Source organism: Oncorhynchus masou, chromosome 24 (genome assembly GCF_036934945.1).
Source record: "Oncorhynchus masou masou isolate Uvic2021 chromosome 24, UVic_Omas_1.1, whole genome shotgun sequence".
NCBI classification, from domain to species: Eukaryota; Metazoa; Chordata; class Actinopteri; order Salmoniformes; family Salmonidae; genus Oncorhynchus; species Oncorhynchus masou.
This window is the reverse complement of record NC_088235.1, coordinates 102,109,524-102,127,241: the sequence shown is the minus strand read 5'-3', so window position 1 is coordinate 102,127,241 and position 17,718 is coordinate 102,109,524. Positions and strand designations below refer to the sequence as shown.

The following is a 17,718-nucleotide window of genomic DNA, read 5'->3' as shown; positions in this document are numbered from 1 at the left end:
CTTGTTTGATAGCCTTACGGAGGGAATAGCTGCACTTTGTATTCGGTCATGTTACCTTGCTCTGATTAAAAGCAGTGGTTCGCGCTTTCAGTTTCACGCGAATGCTGCCATCAATCCACGGTTTCTGGTTAGGGAATGTTTTAATCGTTGCTATGGGAACGACATCTTCAACGCACGTTCTAATGAACTCGCACACCGAATCAGCGTATTCGTCAATGTTGTTGCCTGACGCAATACGAAACATGTCCCAGTCCACGTGATGGAAGCAGTCTTGGAGTGTGGAATCAGCTTGGTCGGACCAGCGTTGGACAGACCTCAGCGTGGGAGCTTCTTGTTTTAGTTTCTGTCTGTAGGCAGGGATCAGCAAAATGGAGTCGTGGTCAGCTTTTCCGAAAGGGGTGCGGGGCAGGACCTTATATGCGTCGCGGAAGTTAGAATAACAGTGATCCAAGGTTTTGCCAGCCCTGGTGGCGCAATCGATATGCTGATACATTTTAGGGAGTCTTGTTTTCAGATTAGCCTTGTTAAAATCCCCAGCAACAATGAATGCAGCCTCAGGATGTATGGATTCCAGTTTGCAAAGAGTCAAATAAAGTTCGTTCAGAGCCATCGATGTGTCTGCTTGGGGGGGAATATATACGGCTGTGATTATAATCGAAGAGAATTCTCTTGGTAGATAATGTGGTCTACATTTGATTGTGAGGAATTCTAAATCAGGTGAACAGAAGGATTTGAGTTCCTGTATGTTTCTGTGATCACACCACGTCTCGTTAGCCATAAGGCATACGCCCCCACCACTCTTCTTACCAGAAAGGTGTTTGTTTCTGTCGGCGCGATGTGTGGAGAAACCCGCTGGCTGCACCGCATCCGAGAGCATCTCTCAAGTGAGCCATGTTTCCGTGAAGCAAAGAACGTTACAGTCTCTGATGTCCCTCTGGAATGCTACCCTTGCTCGGATTTCATCAACCTTGTTGTCAAGAGACTGGACATTGGCGAGAAGAATGCTAGGAAGTGGGGCACGATGTGCCCGTCTCCGTAGTCTGACCAGAAGACCGCCTCGTTTCCCTCTTTTACGAAGTCGTTTTTTTGGGTCGCCGGCTGGGATCCATTCCGTTGTCCTGGATGAAAGGCAGAACACAGGATCCGCTTCACGAAAGTCATATTCTTGGTCGTACTAATGGTGAGTTGACGCTGATCTTATATTCAGTAGTTCTTCTCGACTGTATGTAATGAAACCTAAGATGACCTGGGGTACTAATGTAAGAAATAACACGTAAAAAAAAAAAAAACTGCATAGTTTCCTAGGAACGCGAAGCGAGGCGGCCATCTCTGTCGGCGCGGGAAGTTCCCTTATGGTTCAGTCTCATGGTTCAGCCGTATGGTTCAGTCTTATGGTTCGGCCTTATGGTTCAGTCTCATGGTTCAGCCGTATGGTTCAGTCTCATGGTTCGGCCGTATGGTTCAGTCTCATGGTTCGGCCTTATGGTTCAGTCTCATGGTTCAGTCTTATGGTTCGGCCTTATGGTTCAGTCTCATGGTTCGGCCTTATGGTTCAGTCTTATGGTTCAGTCTTATGGTTCGGCCTTATGGTTCAGTCTTATGGTTCGACCTTATGGTTCGGCCGTATGGTTCAGTCTCATGGTTCAGTCTTATGGTTCGGCCTTATGGTTCAGTCTCATGGTTCGGCCTTATGGTTCAGTCTCATGGTTCGGCCTTATGGTTCAGTCTTATGGTTCGGCCTTATGGTTCAGTCTCATGGTTCGGCCGTATGGTTCAGTCTTATGGTTTGGCCGTATGGTTCAGTCTCATGGTTCAGTCTTATGGTTCGGCCTTATGGTTCAGTCTCATGGTTCGGCCTTATGGTTCGGCCTTATGGTTCAGTCTCATGGTTCGGCCGTATGGTTCAGTCTCATGGTTCGGCCGTATGGTTCAGTCTCATGGTTCGGCCGTATGGTTCAGTCTCATGGTTCAGCCGTATGGTTCAGTCTCATGGTTCGGCCGTATGGTTCAGTCTCATGGTTCGGCCGTATGGTTCGGACCAGTGCAGATGCATGCAAACCCTCACTGTCAGCCCCCCTCTTTTCTGAAGCATGAGAGAGAAAAAAAATATTGCTTTTCAGATGTTTGTCAGTGGTGCAATAAGAATGCTTGGCAAGGTTTAGAGTTTCAATTCCTCCCCTCTTACAATGAAAACAAATCAGGAAGAAAAGGCTCTCATGTCCCTTCATGAACACTACATGTTTCCCTGTAATGTTCACCAAACAAGGTGCTAGGCAAACTTGTAGACATGCTTTTCCTCTGAATTTCACAATAACTTCCTCTCAAACTGGCCTTGTTTTATTTGTTTTGGTTGTTACAGTATTTCAACTTTATTTCATCAAAAAGTCCTATTGACATAATGAATGCCTTTATGAAGGGAGACCTAACAGAAAAGGCAGCTTGGGAATGATTTAAACCAAATTCAACGTCAAATGTATTTAACTGTTAAACTGATCAAGTCCTTATTGGACCAGGAGAAGTTCTAAATATGCACGCATTCTCTGAGTGCCCATCAAGACACACACACACACACACACACACACACACACACACACACACACACGCACGCACGCACACACACACACACAGCGATGACCCCTTGCTGAGGCATGTTGGTAGAGGTCAGCTGGGTACAGTATAAGGTGATATAGAAACTGATCCACCAATGCACACAAACGCTTCGTCACAGATCTGTAAAGGCTTTCAAACTTCCTTCTCACCTTCTCCTCATCCCTCATCCCTAACCCCTCTCCTCATCCCAAAACCCTTCTCCTCATCCCTCATCCCTAACCCCTCTCCTCATCCCAAAACCCTTCTCCTCATCCCTCATAACCCCCCTCATCCCTAACCCCTCCCTCATCCCTTATCCCTCTCCTCATCCCAAAACCCTTCTTCATCCCTCTCATCCCTCATCCCTAACCCCTCTCCTCATCCCTCCCTCTCCTCATCCCTCATCCTCATAACCCCTCTCATCATCATCCCAAAACCCTTCTCCTCATCCCTCATCCCTAACCCCTCTCCTCATCCCTCATCCCTAACCCCCTCTCCTCTCCTCATCCCTCATCCCTAACCCCCCTCTCCTCATCCTAACCCCCCCTCATCCACCCTTCTCCTCATCCAAAACCCCTCTCCTCATCCCTAACCCCTCTCCTCATCATCCCTAACCCCTCTCTCATCATCCTCATCCCTAACCCCTCTCCTCATCCCAAATCCCCCTCTCCTCATCCATCATCCCTAACCCTTCTCCTCATCCCTCATCCCTAACCCCTCTCCTCATCCCTCATCCCTAACCCCTCTCCTCATCCCTAACCCCTCTCCTCATCCATCATCCCTAACCCCTCTCCTCATCCCTAACCCCTCTCCTCATCCCTCATCCCTAACCCCTCTCCTCATCCCAAAACCCTTCTCCTCATCCCTCATCCCTAACCCCTCTCCTCATCCATCATCCCTCATCCCTAACCCTCTCCTCATCCATCATCCCTCCTCAATCCCCCCTCTCCTCATCCCTCATCCCTATCCCTCATCCCCTCTCCTCATCCCTAATCCAACCCATCCCTCTCCTCATCCCTCATCCCCCTCTCCTCATCCCAAAACCCCTTCTTCCTCATCCCTCTCTCTCATCCCTCATCCCTAACAGCTCTCCTCATCCCTAACCCCTCTCCTCATCCCTCATCCCTAACCCCTCTCCTCATCCCATCCCTCAAAACCCCTCTCCTCATCCCTCATCCTCATCCCTCATCCCATAACCCCTCTCCTCATCCCTAACCCCTCTCCTCTTATCCCCTCATCCCTCATCCCTAACCCCATCCCTCATCCCTCATCCCTCATCCCTAACCCCTCTCCTCATCCCCATCCCTAACCCTCCTCTCTTCTCATCCCTCATCCTCATAACCCTTCTCCCCATCCCTAACCCTCTCCTCATCCCCATCATCCCTAACCCTTCTCATCCCTCATCCCATCCCTAACCCCTCATCCCTAACCCCTCCTCATCCCTCATCTCATCCCTAACCCCCTCTCCTCATCCCAAAACCCTTCTCCTCATCCCTACCCCTCTCCTCACCCCCTCCTCATCCCATAACCCTGACCCCTCTCCTCCTCATCCCAACCCCTCTCCTCATCCCTCATCCCTAACCCCTCTCCTCATCCCAAAACCCCTTCATCCTCATCCCTCATCCCTAACCCCTCTCCTCATCCCTCATCCCTAACCCCCCCTCATCCTCATCCCTAACCCCTCTCCTCATCCCACCCCCCTCTCTCCTCATCCTCATCATCCCTAACTCCTCATCCCTCCTCATCCCTAACCCCCTCCTCATCCTCATCCCTACCCCCTCTCCTCATCCCTCTCCATCATCCCAAAACCCTTCTCCTCATCCCTCATCCCTAACCCCTCTCCTCATCCCAAAACCCTTCTCCTCATCCCTCATCCCTAACCCCTCTCCTCATCCATCATCCCTAACCCCTCTCCTCATCCTCATCCCTAACCCCTCTCCTCATCCATCATCCCTAACTCCTCATCCCTAACCCCTCTCATTCCATCATCCCCCTCTCCTCATCCCAAAACCCTTCTCCTCATCCCTCATCCCTCTCCTCATCCATCATCCCTAACCCCTCTCCTCATCCCAAAACCCTTCTCCTCAGCCCTCATCCCTAACCCCTCTCCTCATCCCTCATCCCTAACCCCTCTCCTCATCCCAAAACCCTTCTCCTCATCCCTCATCCCTCATCCCTCTCCTCATCCATCATCCCTAACCCCTCTCCTCATCCCTAACCCCTCTCCTCATCCCAAAACCCCTCTCCTCATCCCTAACCCCTCTCCTCATCCCAAAACCCTTCTCCTCATCCCTCATCCCTCATCCCTCTCCTCATCCATCATCCCTAACCCCTCTCCTCATCCCTAACCCCTCTCCTCATCCCAAAACCCCTCTCCTCAGCCCTCACCTCTCTCCTCATCCCTCACCCATAACCCCTCTCCTCATCCCTAACCCCTCTTCTTATCCCTCACCCCTCTCCTCATCCCTCACCCCTCTCCTCTTCCGTCTCCTCATCCCTAACCCTTCTCCTCGTCCCTCTCGTCATCCCTCACCCCTGTCATCATCCCTCACCTCTCTCCATCACCCCTCTCCTCATCCCTCACCCCTCTTGTCATCCCTCACCCTTCTCCTCACCCCAACCCCTCTCCTCAACCCTCACCCCTAACCCCTCTCCACATCCCCATCCTCATCCCTAACCCTTCTCCTCATCCCTCTCCTTTTCCCTCACCCCTCTCCTCATCCCTCACCCCTCTTGTCATCCATCACCCTTCTCCTCACCCCTAACCCCTCTCCTCATCCCTAACCCTTCTCCTCGTCCCTCTCCTCATCCCTCACCCCTCTTCTCATCCTTAACCCCTCTCCTCATCCCTAACCCGTCTCCTCATCCCTCTCCTTATCCCTAACCCGTCTCCTCATCCCTCTCCTCAAACACACAGGCATACACACACCTACAAATCAAATCAAAATCAAATGTTATTTAGCACATGCACCGAATACAACAGGTGTGGACCTTACTGTGAAATGCTTACTGACAAGCCCTTAACCAACAACGCAGTTCAAGAAATAGAGTTAAGAAAATATTTACATAATGAACTAAAGTAAAAAAATAAAGCGCACTCGTTTGCAAACACACACATTTGCGACACAGACACACACACATTCAAACACACACTCAAACACACACTCAAGCACACACACACAGAGTCTGTGTTTGAATCAGTCAATGCACTGTGAACTGCGGTATCAGAACTTCTAGTACTATAATTACATTGGACTAAAATAGAACGCAACATGTAAAATGTTGGTCCATGTTTCATGATCTGAAATAAAAGATCCCCCAAAATGTTTTATATGCACAAAGAGCTTAAATTTTGTGCAACAATGTGTTTACATCGCTGTTCGTGAGCATTTCTCCTTTGCCAAGAAAGTCCATCCACCTGGCAGGTTTGGCATATCAATAAGTTGATTAAACAGCATGATCATTACACAGGTGCACCTTACACAGGTGCACACAGGTGCTGGGAACAAGGAAAGGCCACTCAAAAATGTGCAGTTTTGCCACATAACACAATGCCACAGATGTCTCAAGTTTTGAGGGAGCATGTAATTGGCATGCTGACTGCAGGAATGTCCACCAGAGCTGTTGCCAGAGAATTGAATTCTCTATCATAAGCCGCTTCCAACAACGTTTTAGAGAATTTGGCAGTATGTCCAACCGGCCTCACAACCGCAGACCACTTGCAACCACACCAGCCCAGGACCTCCACATCCAGCTTCTTCACCTGCGGGATCGTCTGAGACCAGCCACCCTGACAGCTGTTTAAACTGTTGGTTTGCACAACCGAAGAATTTCTGCACAAACTGTCATAAACCGTCTCAGGGATCTCATCTGCATGCTATTTGCCTCACCAGGGTTTTGACCTGACTACAGTTCAGTGTCGAAACCGACTTCAGTGTGCAAATGCTCACCTTTGATGGCCACTGGCACGTTGGAGATGTGTGTTCTTCACGGATTAATCCCGGTTTCAACAGTATCAGGCAGATGGCAGAATTGTGAACAGAGTGCCCCATGGTGGCAGTGGGGTTATGGAATGGGCAGGCATAAGCTACAGACAACAAACACAATTGCATTTCATCAATGGCAATTTTAATGCACAGAGATACTGTGACTAGATCTTGATGCCCATTGTCGTGCCATTCATCCGCTGTCATCCGCACGTCCACATGTCGCAAGGATCTGTACACAATTCCTGGAGTCTGAAAATATCCCAGTTCACCTCCTGCATACTCAGACATGTCACCGATTGAGCATGTTTTGGATGCTCGGTATCAGCGTGTATGACTGTGTTTTCGTGTTCCCGAGTGGGACAACATTCTACAGGCCACAATCAACAGCCTAATAATCTCAATGTGAAGGAGACGTGTCACACTGCATGAGGAAAATGGTGGTAACACCAGATACTGGCTTGTTTTCTGATCCACACCCCTAACATTTTTTAAGGTATTTGTGACCAAAATATGATTAAGACCTAATGAATGTATTTCAATTGAATGAATTCTTATATGAACTGTAAATCAGTAAAATCTTAGAAATTGTTCCGTCTTGCGTTTTTATTTTTGTTTAGTGTATATATGGCCCTGTTAGGCTAATATCATTTGGGCAGAATGTGCTGTAATTCAATTACTCCAAACTTTCAATTTGTTCCTGCTGTTGAAATTTAACATTTCAGCCATTTAGGACAGTTTGTTCTAATAGCAATGAGATTAAGAAACTGATTCAACTCAACCCAGCCATTGGGACATACTATTCACGATGGCACACACACACACACACACGCACACGCACACGCACACACACACACACACACACACACACACACACACACACACATACACACACACATACACATACATACATACAGACACCCACACTATGTCATCTCCCACAGCAGAGTTCTTCACTAAGTAATAACTCATCATGTGATTGATAAATACCGTGAACCTGTCACAATGGTCCTTGGTCAAAAGTAGTGCACTATATAGGCATTAGGGTGCCATTTGGAACACAAAGAGAGAAGCCAGGCTTCCTGTCACTCACCTGTGTAGAAAGAGTTACTCAACACCCCAAGGTCCTAAAGACTAGCTCTGTTTTTTGAAAGAGATCAGATCACAGCTGTGTATGAACCTATGTCCCAGTTTGTGTGGTTATTTGATGTGGGTATTTAGCATATGATACTCCCTTATTTGCACATGATTTGGTGCTGCAGTGAAAGTGCGGTTGTAGTGCTGATAAGAAAGATATAATTCCTCAGAGTAGAGTTATAATCTCTCTGCTGGGAATAGAGAGATGAGAGAGAGAAAAATAGTAGAGAGAGAGAGAGCAAAAGTGTGTGTGTGTGTGTGTGTGTGTGTGTGTGTGTGTGTGTGTGTGTGTGTGTGTGTGTGTGTGTGTGTGAGCAATAGGCCCTAGAGGACCAGTGTCCTGTGCCTGTCTCTCCAGAGACTACTGGGGGTTATGGGGGTTTATGACTGTGCGAAAACAACATCTGTCCTGTGTGTTGGAGCCAGTTGTCAGTGAGTTTACTGTCAGTAGTTTTCATGGTTGATGGTGAAACTGAGCCCCCCCCCCCCCGTCTCCCATCCTCTACAGGAAACTAAGTAGATCTCTGAGGAGTGTCTCAATCACAGCTGTCACACACACAACCATTCCCTTCGTCTGACACATGCTTGTCCTGAATGGGCCTGACGGTATCACATATACATAAACGCAAGTGGGCACGCACACACAAACACACACACAGATTCTGGGAGAATATGATATGTGGCTGAAAGTTCCAAGAACGATGAGAGGTGAAAGATGAGAGGAACAAGAGGGAGGGAAAGTGGAAGAGAGATAGAGAAAAAGAAGGGAGAGATAAAGAGAGTGAGAGCGGACCTCCTGGGTGGCGCAGTGGTCTAAGGCACTGCATTGTAGTGATAGCTCTGTCACTACAGATCCTGGTTCAATCCCAGACTGTGATGCAACAGGGAGACCCATAAGGCGGCGCACAAGTGGCCCAGCCTCGTCCTGGTTAGGGGAGGGTTTGGCCGGCCGGATTGTCCTTGTCCCATCGTGCTCTAGCAACTCCTGTGGAAGACCAGGCGCAATGCACGCCTACACGGTCACCAGGTGTACGGTGTTTCCTCTGACACATTGGTGTGGCTGGTTTCTGGGTTAAGCGGGCAGTGTGTCAAGAAGCAGTGCAGCTTGGCTGTGTTGTGTTTTGGAGGACGCACGGCTCTTGGCTCTCTCCTTCTTCTTCGCCTCTCCCGAGTCCGCACGGGAGTTGTAGCGATGTGTCAAGACTGTATGGACCATTTGGATCACAAAATGTATTGAAAAAAAGTGGTAAATATAAAGAAGGTAAAAATAATAATAAATAAAATAAGAGGGTGTGAGAGAAATAAAATTTGATTTGATAAAGAGAGGCTTACTGGGCCTTTTCACAGCTGTTCCCCCAGCCTTTTCACAGCTGTTCCCCCAGCCTTTTCACAGCTGTTCCCCCAGCCTTTTCACAGCTGTTCCCCCAGCCTTTTCACAGCTGTTCCCCCAGCCTTTTCACAGCTGTTCCCCCAGCCTTTTCACAGCTGTTCCCCCAGCCAGGGCCGGATTAAGAAATGAAAGGCCACGTGGCTTTGTTTTTTTCGTAGCCCCCCTTCCCAGCACACCATCATTTTCTGTAAACAAATCCGTGCACCAAGATGCAATTGGATGCGTGGTAAATGTACTGTTGAAGAAAAATATCCTTTATAATAAAGCCACAATAATGTTTGCTATGTGGTATAGGATACAGTTGAGCAGGGGTGTTTTTAGGCTTTCTACACATGGGGGGGGGGGGGATCTGCCTTTTAAAAATGCATTTCATGCAATTCTGCGTCATTTACATGCTCTCCACAGCCGATGTGAATAAGACCTTTAAGACCTTTAAACAGGTCAACATTCACAATACCGCTGGGCCAGACGGATTACCAGGATGGGTCCTCGAGCATGTGCTGACCAACTGGCAAGTATCTTCACTGACATGTTCAACCTCTTCCTGTCTGTAATATTGTACCAACATGTTTCAAGCAGACCACCATAGACCCTGTGACCAAGAACACTTTGGTAACCTGCCTAAATGACTACCGACCAATAGCACTCACGTCTGTAGCCATGAAATGTGTGAAGGGCTGGTCATGGCTCACATCAACACCATTATTCCAGAAACCCTAGACTCACTCCAATCTGCATACCGCACCAACAGATCCACAGATTATGCAATCTCTATTGCACTTGTCGTGTCTTTGGCTATGCTGGATTAAGTGATATGACATGCTATTCTATAAAATCCTTTCTCTGTAATTCATATTACCTGATTGAGCTAATCATGTAAATGTAATTAACTAGAAAGTCGGGGCACCACAAAATATTGTTTATAGAGCTGTTATTTCCCATATAAAGTCTGAAAGACCTAGTAATAATTTACATCAATAGCAGTCAATATTAATCGTCACCTTATTTCAGTCTCATCTGAACATTGTAGAATTCTTGGTTATCTTCACGAACCCTAGCTAACAAGTTGAATCAGCAATACAAAATTGGGTTTAATTATTTACTAAATACCTAACTAATCACACAGAATTACATAGACACAGAATGAATCATACCTTGATTACAAATGATGTCATGTAGGAAAACGTCCCTGGCGGTCGGAACAGATATGACAGCTGGTTACACAAAGAAAAGGGGGTTGGGTTTGAGTGAAAGAGCGGAAAGACTGAGGAACAAAGGGAGAAGCTCTGCTATCGTAAATACAGTATCTTATGCATTTTAAATTACCACCCATTTGGAAAAGGAAAATGCAAAAATATTTACTCTGAGCTGCGCTTCGGTAGGTTGGTGGTGGATGCTGGCTGTGTTGCCCAACAAAGATCTTCCTGTCCTTGGAAGAATGTCACTGGTGGTAAATTGGATACGTTGAATTATCGTCGTTGTGTGTTTGACTGGATACGTCGTCCATCCTTTCATAGCCCACGTTTACAGCTGCTGTTGCTAACTCAACGGCTAGGATGTCTCACTTCTTTAGTGAATAAGAGTTCAAAGTTCATATCATTCACAACCAAAGCTCACGCTGAGGTTGGCTTAGTTCTGTAGTTGACATGTTGGTCCTTTTCAACGTATGGACCGTCTTCCTATCGTCCTCGGAACAGGAGGTTACATTTTCTTCAAGGGCTTATATAGTGGAGGGAGAGAAGAGTGTGTTTCATAGTTTATAACCCATGTCTCTTCAGAGGGGCGGGCCACTGATTGAGCAGAGCTCTAACTTTATGAAAACCCAAATCTCTCATTTGGAAGCTAAAATTACATTTAATCTTTTCACAAATAGTGTCATATTTAAACATTTAAATTGCACAACAATTCCAAAACTAGAATGTGTAGTCTTTCCCAGATACAGTTGATGTCGTCCTGTCATCAGTCATAATGTCTCAGATGACAACTGAACTGACATCATATTCATTAAATACCAACGGATATTTTCAACTGATTCTATTACCGAAATATAGTTCCTTTCTCCCACTTGTTTGATGTTCCCAGACTCTCTATGTTTAACAAAGGCTATTCAAGAGTCCTTCAGTAGAGTCAGAGAGAGAGGGAAGAGAGAAAGGTATTTATGGGGGGGTCATTAACCTTACCCACAGGCCAACGTCATGACACACTCCACACTGCCCTTTCCCACCTGGACAAAAGGAACATGTGAGAATGCTATTCATTGACTACAGCTCAGCATTCAACACCATAGTGCTCTCAAAGCTCATAAATAAGCTAAGGACCCTGTGACTAAACACCTCCCTCTGCAACTGGATCCTGTACTTCCTGACTTCCCCAGGTGGTAAGGGTAGGTAACAACACATCCGCCACAGTGATCTTCAACACGGTGGCCCCTCAGGGGTGCGTGCTCAGTCCCCTCCTATACTCCCTGTTCACTCATGACTGCATGGCCAGGCACGACTCCAGCACCCTCATGAAGTTTGCTGATGACACAACAGTGGTAGGACTGATCACCGACAACGATGAGACAGCCTATAGGGAGGAGATCAGAGACCTGGCCATGTGGTGCCAGGACAACAACCTCTTCCTCAACATGATCAAGACAAAGGAGATTATTGTGGACTACAGGAAAAGGAGGACCAAGCACGCCCCCATTCTCATCGATGGGGCTGTAGTGGAGCAGGTTGAGAGCTTCAAGTTCCTTAGCGTCCACATCACCAACAAACTAACATTGTCCAAGCACACCAAGACAGTCGTGAAGGGGGCACAACAAAACATATTCCCCCTCAAGAGACTGAAGAGATTTGACATGTGTCCTCCGATCCTCAAAGGTTTTACAGCTGCACCATCGAGAGCATCCTGAAGGGTTGCATCACTGCCTGTTACTACAGACGGTAGTGCGTACTGCCCAGTACATCACCAGTGCCAAGCTTACTGCCATCCAGGACCTCTATACCAGTGTCAGAGAAAGGCCCTAAAAATTATCAAAGACTCCAGCCACCCTAGTCATCTATTTTACAATAGTTATATTTTGTTTGTTTTTAGTCCTTTCTCTATTTCTGATGTCGATCCAGTTTGATTTCTATTTGTAACTGTGCTATTTCACCAAATTTCTGAACCTATATACATTTTACAGACCCCGTATGTTTTACATCGTTTCTCTTGTTATTAGTCCCACCCTTCAGCTCCATTCAACCATCCCATCTATCTCTCAACATAATCCATTTTGGATTTCTATTTGCCATATATAACTGTGCTGTGATGCTTCACAAAAGTACTGAACCTTTCTATTCTCATAGCTTCTACAGATTGTAAATTAAATATATATTTTTTTGCTAAAATAATGATTATATTATTGATTGATCGACTATGACTTTTCAAATCACCCAGTATTGCTATCTGCAGCATTAGTTCAAGGCAAATGTTGCAATTCTTCAACCATTCCTACACCCGTGACCAAAAACGAGCTACATATGGACAGTACAAAAATAAATGATCTAATGTCTCTGCCTCCTCACAGCAAAATCTGCAGAGCTGGGAAGATTGTACCCCCTTATATATAACATTATATTGGTTGCAAGAATTTTGTATAGTAATTTAAATAGAACAATTTGAAGTTGGGGAGGGATTCGAATTGTGATTTTAAAAGAAAACATGAATCATCAGCGTACACTGACATTTATAATCCCATAATCCATTATTGTTGAATCTAATTTTAACAGCTAACATTTCGATGGCAATAATAAATAGATATGCCGTTAGTGGACAACCTTGTTTTACTCCTCTAGACACTTTCTGAGATATAACCATTATGGGCAACAATTTTAGTACTCACAACCCTCTTTGATGTCACATAGGTTGATACATGTTTTCATGTATAAAGTCCCACTGTACCTAACATCATAACTAAACTTTAGACATACAAGTTACCACACCCAGTCTCAGGGATGGTTAACTCTGGAAATTCCTTTGGTCTCTACTGCATTGGGTAAATCTGCTTTCTTGCACCTTATTTGTGGAACAATCTTCAACATTTTCTTAGATTTGATGTGCTGGTGCCTCTAGGGGAATTCAGAAAGCTGATTGAGGACCTTATTACTGATAAATGTGTTTGTTTTTTATGACCGTGTTTTTCTTTCTGTTTGCATTTGGTATTTATATTTTTATGTCTATTTTCTGTAATTTATAGTGGCAAGAAAAAGTATGTGAACCCTTTGGAATTACCTGGATTTCTGCGTAAATTGGCCATAAAATTTGATCTGAACTTCATCTAGGTCCCATCAATAGACAAAAACAGTCTGCTTAAACTATTAACACACAAACAATTATACGTTTTCTTGTCTTTATTGAACACACAGTGTTCCCTTGGATTTTAATAACTGGTTGACACTCCTTTGGCTGCAATAACCTCAACCAAACGTTTTCTGTAGTTGTGGATCAGATCCTGCACAACGGTCAGGAGGAATTTTGGACCATTCTTCTTTACAAACCTGTTTCAGTTCAGCAATATTCTTGGGATGTCTGGTGTGAACTGCTCTATTGAGGTCATGCCACAGCATCTGAATCAGGTTGAGGTCAGGGCCACCCCAGAAGGCTTGTTTTCTTCTGTTGAAGAAATTCTGTTGTTGATTTACTTCTGTGTTTTTGGGTTGTTGTCCTGTTGCATTCCCAACTTCTGTTGAGCTTCAATTTGCAGACAGATAGCCTAACATTCTCCTGCAAAATGGCTTGGTAATTCATTTTTCCGTTGATGATAGCGAGCTGTCCAGGCCCTGAGGCAGCAAAGCAGACCCAAATCATGATGCTCCCTCCACCATGCTTTACAGTTGGGATGAGGTTTTGATGTTGGTGTGCTGTGCCTTTTTCTCACATCTGTGTTGTGTGTTCCTTCCAAACAACTCAACTGTAGTTTCATTTGTCCACAGAATATTTTTCCAGTAGCGCTGTGGAACATCCAAGTGTACTTTTGCAAACTTCAGATGTGCTGCAATGGGTTTTTTTGGACAGCGATGGCTTCTTCCGGGAGGTCCTCCCATGAACACCATTCTTGTTTAGTGTTTTACGTATCGTAGACTCATCAACAGAGATTTTAGCATGTTTCAGAGATTTCTGTAAGTCTTTAGCTGACACTCTAGGATTATTCTTAACCTCATTGAGCATTCTGCACTGTGCTCTTGCAGTCTTCTTTGCAGGACGGCCACTCCTAGGGAGAGTAGCAAAAGTGCTGAACTTTCTCCATTTATAGACAATTTGTCTTACCGTGGACTGATGGACATCAAGACTTTTAGAGATACTTTTGTAACCCTTTCCAGCTTCATGCAAGTCAAGATTTCTTCATCTTAGGTCTTCTGAGATCTCTTTAGTTTGAGGCATGGTTCACATCAGGCAATGCTTTTTGTGAATAGCAAACTCCATTTTTTGTGGTTTTTATAGGGCCAGGCAGCTCTAACCAACATCTCCAATGTCGTCTCATTGATTTGACTCCAGGTTAGCTCCAGGTTTGACTCCTGACTCCATACTTTTTTCAACCTACACTGTGAATGTTTAAATGATATACAGTGAAGGAAAAAAGTATTTGATCCCCTGCTGATTTTGTATGATTGCCCACTGACAAAGAAATTATCCGTCTATAATTTTAATGGTAGGTTTATTTGAACAGTGAGAGACAGAATAACAACAACAAAAAAATCCAGAAAAACACATGTCAAAAATGTTATAAATTGATTTGCATTTTAATGGGAAAGTAGCGAAAACAAGCCTCTTTCTCTCTTGACAAGAAAAACATGACTTATTACGAAAATAAAAACCCAACTTGAGCCTAAGCATTTTCACAAGACCTTCGATACCCGCTGCCACATCAGGTATGAAAAACACTGCAGCATGTATACACAATGCAAGCTTGACTGAAAATGTAGTGACGTCTAATATCTGAACATAGTGCATCACGTGTATTGAGAGCAGTACTGTGTGGAAGAACATTAATATTCAGTAGCAGAGTCCCAGCTAAACCAAATCAAATTGTATTGGTCACGTACACATGTTTAGCATATGTTATTGTGGGTGTAGCGAAATGCTTGTGTTTCTAGATCCAACAGTGCAGTATTATCTAACAAGTAATATCTAACAATACACACACTCTAAAGTTAAGGAATAGAATTAAGAATATATAAATATTTGGACGAGCAATGTCAGAGCGGTATAGACTAAGATACAGTAGAATAGGATAGAATACAGTATATATGAGATGAGTAATGCAAGATATGTAAACATTATTAAAGTGACTAGTGTTCCAATTATTAAAGTAGCCAGTGATTTGAAGTCTATGTACAGTGGGGCAAAAAAAGTATTTAGTCAGCCACCAATTGTGCAAGTTCTCCCACTTAAAAAGATGAGAGAGGCCTGTAATTTTCATCATAGGTACACTTCAACTATGACAGACAAAATTAGAAAAAAAATCAAAAAAATCACATTGTAGAATTTTTAATGAATTTATTTGCAAATTATGGTGGAAAATAATTATTTGGTCACCTACAAACAAGCAAGATGTCTGGCTTTCACAGACCTGTAACTTATTATTTAAGAGGCTCCTCTGTCTTCCACTCGTTACCTATATTAATGGCACCTGTTTGAACTTGTTATCAGTATAAAAGACACCTGTCCACAACCTCAAACAGACACACTCCACACTCCACTATGGCCAAGACCAAAGAGCTGTCAAAGGACACCAGAAACAAAATTGTAGACCTGCACCAGGCTGGGAAGACTGAATCTGCAATAGGTAAGCAACTTGGTTTGAAGAAATCAACTGTGGGAGCAATTATTAGGAAATGGAAGACATACAAGACCACTGATAATCTCCCTTGATCTGGGGCTCCACGCAAGATCTCACCCCATGGGGTCAAAATGTTCACAAGAACGGTGAGCATAAATCCCAGAACCACACGGGGGGACCTAGTGAATGACCTGCAGAGAGCTGGGACCAAAGTAACAAAGCCTACCATCAGTAACACACTACGCCGCCAGGGACTCAAATCCTGCAGTGCCAGACGTGTCCCCCTGCTTAAGCCAGTACATGTCCAGGCCCATCTGAAGTTTGCAAGATAGCATTTGGATGATCCAGAAGAAGATTGGGAGAATGTCATATGGTTAGATGAAACCAAAATATAACTTTTTGGTAAAAACTCAACTCGTCGTGTTTGGAGGACAAAGAATGCTGAGTTGCATCCAAAGAACACCATACGTACTGTGAAGCATGGGGGTGGAAACATCATGCTTTGGGGCTGTTTTTCTGCAAAGGGACCAGGACGACTGATCCGTGTAAAGGAAATATGGGGCCAAACACTTACGTTTCAACTACTTTAATAAACATATAAGTGAATTTGTCCCAAAACGTTTGGTCCCCTAAAATGGCGGGATTATTTACAAAAAGTGCTGTAACAGTTCTAAACAGTTCACCCGATAAGGATGAAAATACCCTCAAATTGAAGCTGTCAGTCTGCATTTTAACCTCAAAGCCATTGTATAATTTCAAATCAAAGTGCTGGAGTACAGAGCTAAAACAAACAAACAATTGTCACTGTCCCAATATTTTGGAGCTCACTGTATGTACAGTACATATAACTAGGAGTAAAGTCACTGTTATACAGAGACACATCACATTTCCTTTGGTGTGCAAAGTGTCACACAGTTTATGATGGGAGTGTGTATGAGTGTGTGTTTGATTTGAAGACTTGAGAGTTGTATGTTTTCCTGAGAGGGGGCTGTTTTTCTGCTCTCAAAGTTGGGTTCATGTAAATGAGTTGGGGGGAATTCAGTGCATCTGAGAGAGAGAGAGAGAGAGAGAGAGAGAGAGAGAGAGAGAGAGAGAGAGAGAGAAGCAAAAAAATACTCAGTCAGTGAGTGAGCAAGTAACAGTGTGTGAGAGAGAGAGTGCAACAGCTGTGGCGTCCCACTAGCAGTTAGCCTCAGTGTTAGTCTTGCTTAGGATGAAGGAGCATTGTGCCGTGTGCCCCCTCCACCACCAGGCTTGGCCACCATGCAGCAGCCCCCTGCCAGCCTCTCTCACCTTGCCTTCACCCTCTGTACCCTGCTGACTACTGCCCTGTGTCTGTGTGTCTGTTGACAGATGAGTCGTACCAGAAGCTGGCCATGGAGACCATGGAGGAGCTGGACTGGTGTCTGGACCAGCTGGAGACCATCCAGACCTATCGCTCTGTCAGTGACATGGCCTCCAACAAGGTAAGATTGACCTCCAAACTCCCTATGTCTTCAACCCTCTGCATAACCATATCTCTATTACCTGTGTACACTGACCTCCAAACTCCCTATGTCTTCAACCCTCTGCAGAACCATATCTCTATTACCTGTACACTAACCTCCAAACTCCCTATGTCTTCAACCCTCTGCAGAACCATATCTCTATTACCTGTACACTGACCTCCAAACTCCCTATGTCTTCAACCCTCTGCAGAACCATATCTCTATTACCTGTACACTGACCTCCAAACTCCCTATGTCTTCAACCCTCTGCAGAACCATATCTCTATTACCTGTACACTGACCTCCAAACTCCCTATGTCT

General features: G+C 45.0%; 1 protein-coding gene across 1 annotated transcript in view; it reads left to right on the top strand.

The window, feature by feature from the left end:
• Positions 1-17,718, top strand: part of pde4ba (phosphodiesterase 4B, cAMP-specific a) — a 112,904-nt gene that overhangs the window by 71,217 nt on the left and 23,969 nt on the right. The window contains exon 6 of the mRNA XM_064935923.1: positions 17,264-17,376. Coding sequence (XP_064791995.1) covers positions 17,264-17,376 — 113 coding nt within the window. The remainder of the gene's footprint in view (positions 1-17,263; positions 17,377-17,718) is intronic.